We start from the raw sequence: 4,991 nt of genomic DNA, 5'->3' as shown, positions 1-4,991 counted from the left end.
CGCCGGGATCATGCCCTGAGCTGAAGGCAGACGCTTAACGACTGCGCCACCCAGGCACCCCATGTAATGTGTCTTTTCTAATCTTAGAAGTTATAAGGATTATATAAGGATATTTATATATAAATCCTTATATAAGATTAAGAAATTTTCTAAGCTCTTTACATTAAGAGGGACTAAATTCTGGTGGTATTTTATATATATATATATATATGCGCCTCCAAAGTATGAAGAATTTTTATTATTTTATTTATTTTTAAATTTATTTATTTGAAAGAGAGAGAGCAGAGCAGGAGGGAGGGGCAGAGAGAGAAGCAAGCTCCCCGCTGAGTTGGGAGCCCAGTGTGACTCGGGGCTCCATCCCGGGGCTCCATCTCGGGGCTCCATCTCGGGGCATCCATGATCCCTGGGATCATGACCTGAGCCGAAGGCAGACACTTAACCGACTGAGCCACCCAGATGCCCCAGGAAGAATTTTTAGAAATATGTAATTGAATTGTAGCTTAAATTTACTTGTATGGAAAAATAAAAAGAATTCCCCATAAGTGTGTGTGTGTGTAGCTATTGCCTTTTTTTTTTTTAAAGATTTATTTGTTTTAGAGAGAGAGAGAGCAGGGGGAGGGGCAGAGGGAGAGAGAGAAACCCTAGCCGACTTGCTGCTGAGCACAGAGCCCTATGTGGGCTTGATCTCACGACCATGAGATCATGACCTGAGCTGAAACCAAGAGTCAGACACTTAACTGACTGAGCACCCAGGCACCCTTGGCTATTGCCTTTTTACTGTATAGGACATCTTGGGTGTGCATTGATAGTAATATCTCTAAATATCATGAAGAATCATTTCCTTTTTCAGAAGGAGAGTGGAACCGGATTAGATATTTTAAAGTGTCACAATATATTGAACTTAACTACATTCAGGACAAAATTATTTTTAGTATTCCTTGGAATGAATTATGGACAAATTCACCTTAATTTCTTGATATTGTTTTGTCAGCTCTTCTAAGTAAGGGTTCTCTGGGTTTATATTACTAGGTCAGTTGGAGCTTTATTTATTTTTATTCAGGGGGACAAAGACTGGTAGTCTGGAGACTGGACTGTGATTTGGTTGCTGGTGTCCAACATCAGAATGCCTGGAGAAATCCACTTACGACACCAAGTATAAGGAGGCACCTGGGTGGCTCAGTCACATAAGCATTTGCCTTCCATTCAGGTCACGATCCCAGGGTCCTGGGATTGAGCCCCACACTGGGCTTCCCTGCTCAGGAGGGGGCCTGCTTCTCCCTCTCCCTCTGTCCTTCCCCCACGCTCATGCACTCCCTCTCTCTTTTTAATAAATAAATAAAATCTGTAAATTAAAAAAATTAGTATAAGTAGTGGATCATTATTACTATTTTAAACACCGATGGTTGGCAGGAATGTGCTACAGTCTGAATCTAACCACGAATTATGTCCCTGTCCCTGCCCTGGGCAACTGCTACTGAAAGGACGTGCTCACCTGAGGAGGAAGACAGCAGGGGTGGTTTGGAGCTAAATGTTACTTTGTTGCTGACTCAGGGGAAGAGGTTTAGGATGTTGGCTGTGTTTTCTAAAGAGCGCCTAGCAGTTTTCACCTTGGGTATTAAGCTTCTACATGTTTTTCAATTTTATAATTTTATGCTTATGATATGATCTCTTCTTAGTTTTCCTCACAGGAGAAAAAGCCAATTCAGTATTGAAACGCTACCCAAGAGCGAATGGACTTTTTGAAGAAATAAGACAGGGCAACATTGATCGTGAATGCAGAGAAGAAATCTGCACATTTGAAGAAGCAAGAGAAGCCTTTGAAAATACTGAGAAAACTGTAAGTGTATCGGCAATTTTGAAGAAACGTTCACAGCTTTGCCTACCTTTTGGATGTATGTGTGCCATCTGCATTCCCGAATTGTGTGCACTGCTGTCAGTTACAGATCCATCACAAATTACCTTTGTGAAGAACTCTGGAAGGGGCATCTAACTAAGACTGCTCTGTGGGTAGGAGAGCCAGGTTCGCTTCCCCGAGTCTTGTTCTGTCTTTGAGGGCCCTGTTTTTCCACAGGCCTCTGCTGAGCCGACACTGATCACCCTAGCCAGGGGGAAGCTTGTTTCACTCGGGGCTCTGACGGGGCAAGTTAGAGATAGCATCACCTGACTCTGCCTTATCAGGGAGAAAGCGTGGAGGAACCTAATAGATACTGACACTTTTAAAATCTCTCACTTCTTGTACAAAAGAAAAGGCATATCCATATTTGAACTCCCTTCTCCACTCTAAGAATACTCCTCCTTCCCTCTTTACTCTAGATGGCATGCTGTTCAAGGAGAGCAGGGATGGGAAAGCAAAAGGCAGCTGTATAAATTCTGTGGAACTGCTCTGGAGTTGGTAATGACATTACCAGGGGGTAGTCTATATATATATATGTGTATATATATATATATATATGTGTATATATATATATATATACACATATATATATATATATACACATATATATATATATATATAGTCCATATATAAAGTCCACGAACAAACTGACCATGAAAATAATACTAGGTGCTAAACAAGTGATGTCAGATGTGTTAGAAGACAATCAAATACATCTTGTGTGTCACTCCTGTATTGCTTCACGTGATTTTGTGTGAGTATACAGGTCAATGTGTATATATGTGTGTGTTTTAACACAACTGGCTTTGCTTAAACTAGCCATATTCCTAGACCAATCCTAAGCTATTATGTATTCTAAAGAGAATAAAGTGCCATTTGTAAATGTGACCTAAATGTTATTTAGAACCTTCACTACCTATACCAAATATCATGAAGTGTTTAAATACAATATGGCTCATGTTTTTAAAACATACACAAAATCTGTTTCTTCATATTCTTTTTTCAATGAATATAAGTTTTAGATATTCTATAGTTTTCACAAAGCTAATGACTTTTCCCAATTTCCTTTAAAGGAAAGGCAAGTACTTGTTCAAAATGCATTGTGTGAAAGTACTTTATACCAGTGAATATTACTTTGAACTTTAAAATGTAAATAATTTAAAATTTACTGGGGCACCTGGGTGGCACAGCGGTTAAGCGCCTGCCTTCGGCTCAGGGCGTGATCCCAGCGTTATGGGATCGAGCCCCACATCAGGCTCTTCTGCTATGAGCCTGCTTCTTCCTCTCCCACTCCCCCTGCTTGTGTTCCCTCTCTCCCTGGCTGTCTCTATCTCTGTCGAATAAATAAATAAAATCTTTAAAAAAAAAAATAAATAAAATAAAATTTACAAGAACATTTTAAGAATGCAAAAATGCTGTTTACTCATATTTGCCAATTACATTTTGCCACATTTGCTTTATGTTTTCTCTCCCTCCCACACTTTTTCTAGTAAGCTGCAAATATTGTGCCTCTACTCCTGAAAATTTCACTGTGTATTTCCAAAAAAAAAAAAAAAATTACTTAACCACTACTGATGATCAAATCAGGAAAATTAACATTGGTACAATATTATTTAATATCCTTATTTGCACTCAACAATCATTCTAATAATGTCCTTTATAGCACTTTTGTTTCCACTCCAAGATCTAATTCAAGAATCAATTCTGTCTTAGGAGCTCTCACAGTAGAGATCTGTTTGCAGCTTTTAGTGTTGGCTGAATAAACTGTAAAGTTCCAGGTTTTTGTAAATAGTTCTTGAAGAGAAAGAAAAATCTGGAGGAGAGAGGAGATATTTGGAGAGGGAGAGAAAGAAGAGCAACTCACAACCAACGACGTGTCACCAAAAAAGAAAAGGAAATTATGCCTGTCTCTCTTCCAACTCTCCAAATCCTTCAGAAATTTAAGGAAACCCAAACCGAAACTCCCTGGGGAAACCGAGACAAAGTGGAGTAGAGCAGGCAGAAACGTGGGCACTAAGAGGTAAACTCAGGCAAATTCCTCCTTAAGAGAGGAGGGAGAAGAGAGTGGGGAAGACCAAGCAGAGAACCTACGGCGTCTTGGTGGAGTTGGGGCGGTTTTGCTTGTCTCTTTTTTAACGAGAGTGTGGAAGGCGTCGCATTTTTAACACAGCCCCACGGTTCTCGCCTTAAATGATATCAATTACCCCAAACAGCATACGTGTTACTCCAGAGCCCGAGGAATGGCCACGGGAGGACGGAGAGGGCGTGGGACGTCGTATTGGTTTGGCGACCAGGACCGGGAGAGACGAGGGCTGGGGATCGGGGAGGCGGCTGTAGCCCAAGGGTCCGCCAAGGGCCAGGACAGAGAGGGGCGGACGAGGGTAGGGGACACAGAAGGAAGGGAGAGAGGCGGTGGCCGTCCGGGCAGTGGGGCACGGGGCAGTCCGGGGTGGGAGGCAGGGGTCGCGGCGCGCCGGGTCCTCACCGCTGCTGAGCGTGGAATCGCAGTGCCAGCTGTCCAAGCTGGCAGGTTTCCGGCAGGACTCCCACAGGGACAGGTAGTACTGGTGTTCGGCCGTGACCCAGGCCGGGCTCAGCACGGCCCCCAGGTCCAGACACAGCGCCAGGAAGATGCACACCAGCCCGACCAGCTTCAGCGGGGTCAGCACCGACACGCGCACCTCCTCCATGCCGCTGCCCTCCGAAGCCATGCCCCGGGCGCCGCAGCTGCCCGCCCCGCCGGAGGCGAGGTCGCCAGCCGGGACCGGAGAGCAGGGAGCCGGACCTCCTCTGGAGGGAAGCAGCAGAGCCGCCGCGCGCCGCGAAGGTGGGTCTGCGAGGGGTACCGGCCGGGGTGGGGGTCTTTCGCAGCCGCAGCGACGCTGATCACGCCGGGGACCTTTGCAGCTAACCCCGTGACAAACTCTGTCCCGGCTCGCTCCGCCACGCCCAGCCGCTCCCGGGGCTGCAGGAGGCCGGAGGGCTGGCACCCAGCAGGGAGGGACAATGGTTTGCACCCCACACGTGGCCTCAGGCTCTTGTTTAGGGGCGAAAGGCTGGCGCGCGGCCGCTCCTCCCCGCTCAGTTCCCTTCTCTG

General features: G+C 45.3%; 1 protein-coding gene across 1 annotated transcript; it reads left to right on the top strand.

Moving 5' to 3' along the window:
* Window positions 1-1,660: 1,660 nt before the first annotated feature.
* Window positions 1,661-1,990, top strand: LOC117797487 (transmembrane gamma-carboxyglutamic acid protein 1-like; the record flags this gene model as incomplete). The annotated part of the gene is made up of 1 exon (XM_034649921.1): window positions 1,661-1,990. A coding segment is annotated over one exon (330 nt), but the record flags the coding sequence as incomplete, so codon positions are not given.
* Between the last annotated feature and the right edge of the window lie 3,001 nt (window positions 1,991-4,991).

The sequence above is a fragment of the Ailuropoda melanoleuca genome, chromosome X (assembly GCF_002007445.2).
Source record: "Ailuropoda melanoleuca isolate Jingjing chromosome X, ASM200744v2, whole genome shotgun sequence".
Lineage (NCBI taxonomy): Eukaryota > Metazoa > Chordata > Mammalia > Carnivora > Ursidae > Ailuropoda > Ailuropoda melanoleuca.
Note: the sequence above shows the minus strand (reverse complement) of the source record. Positions and strands in the feature narration are given on the sequence as shown.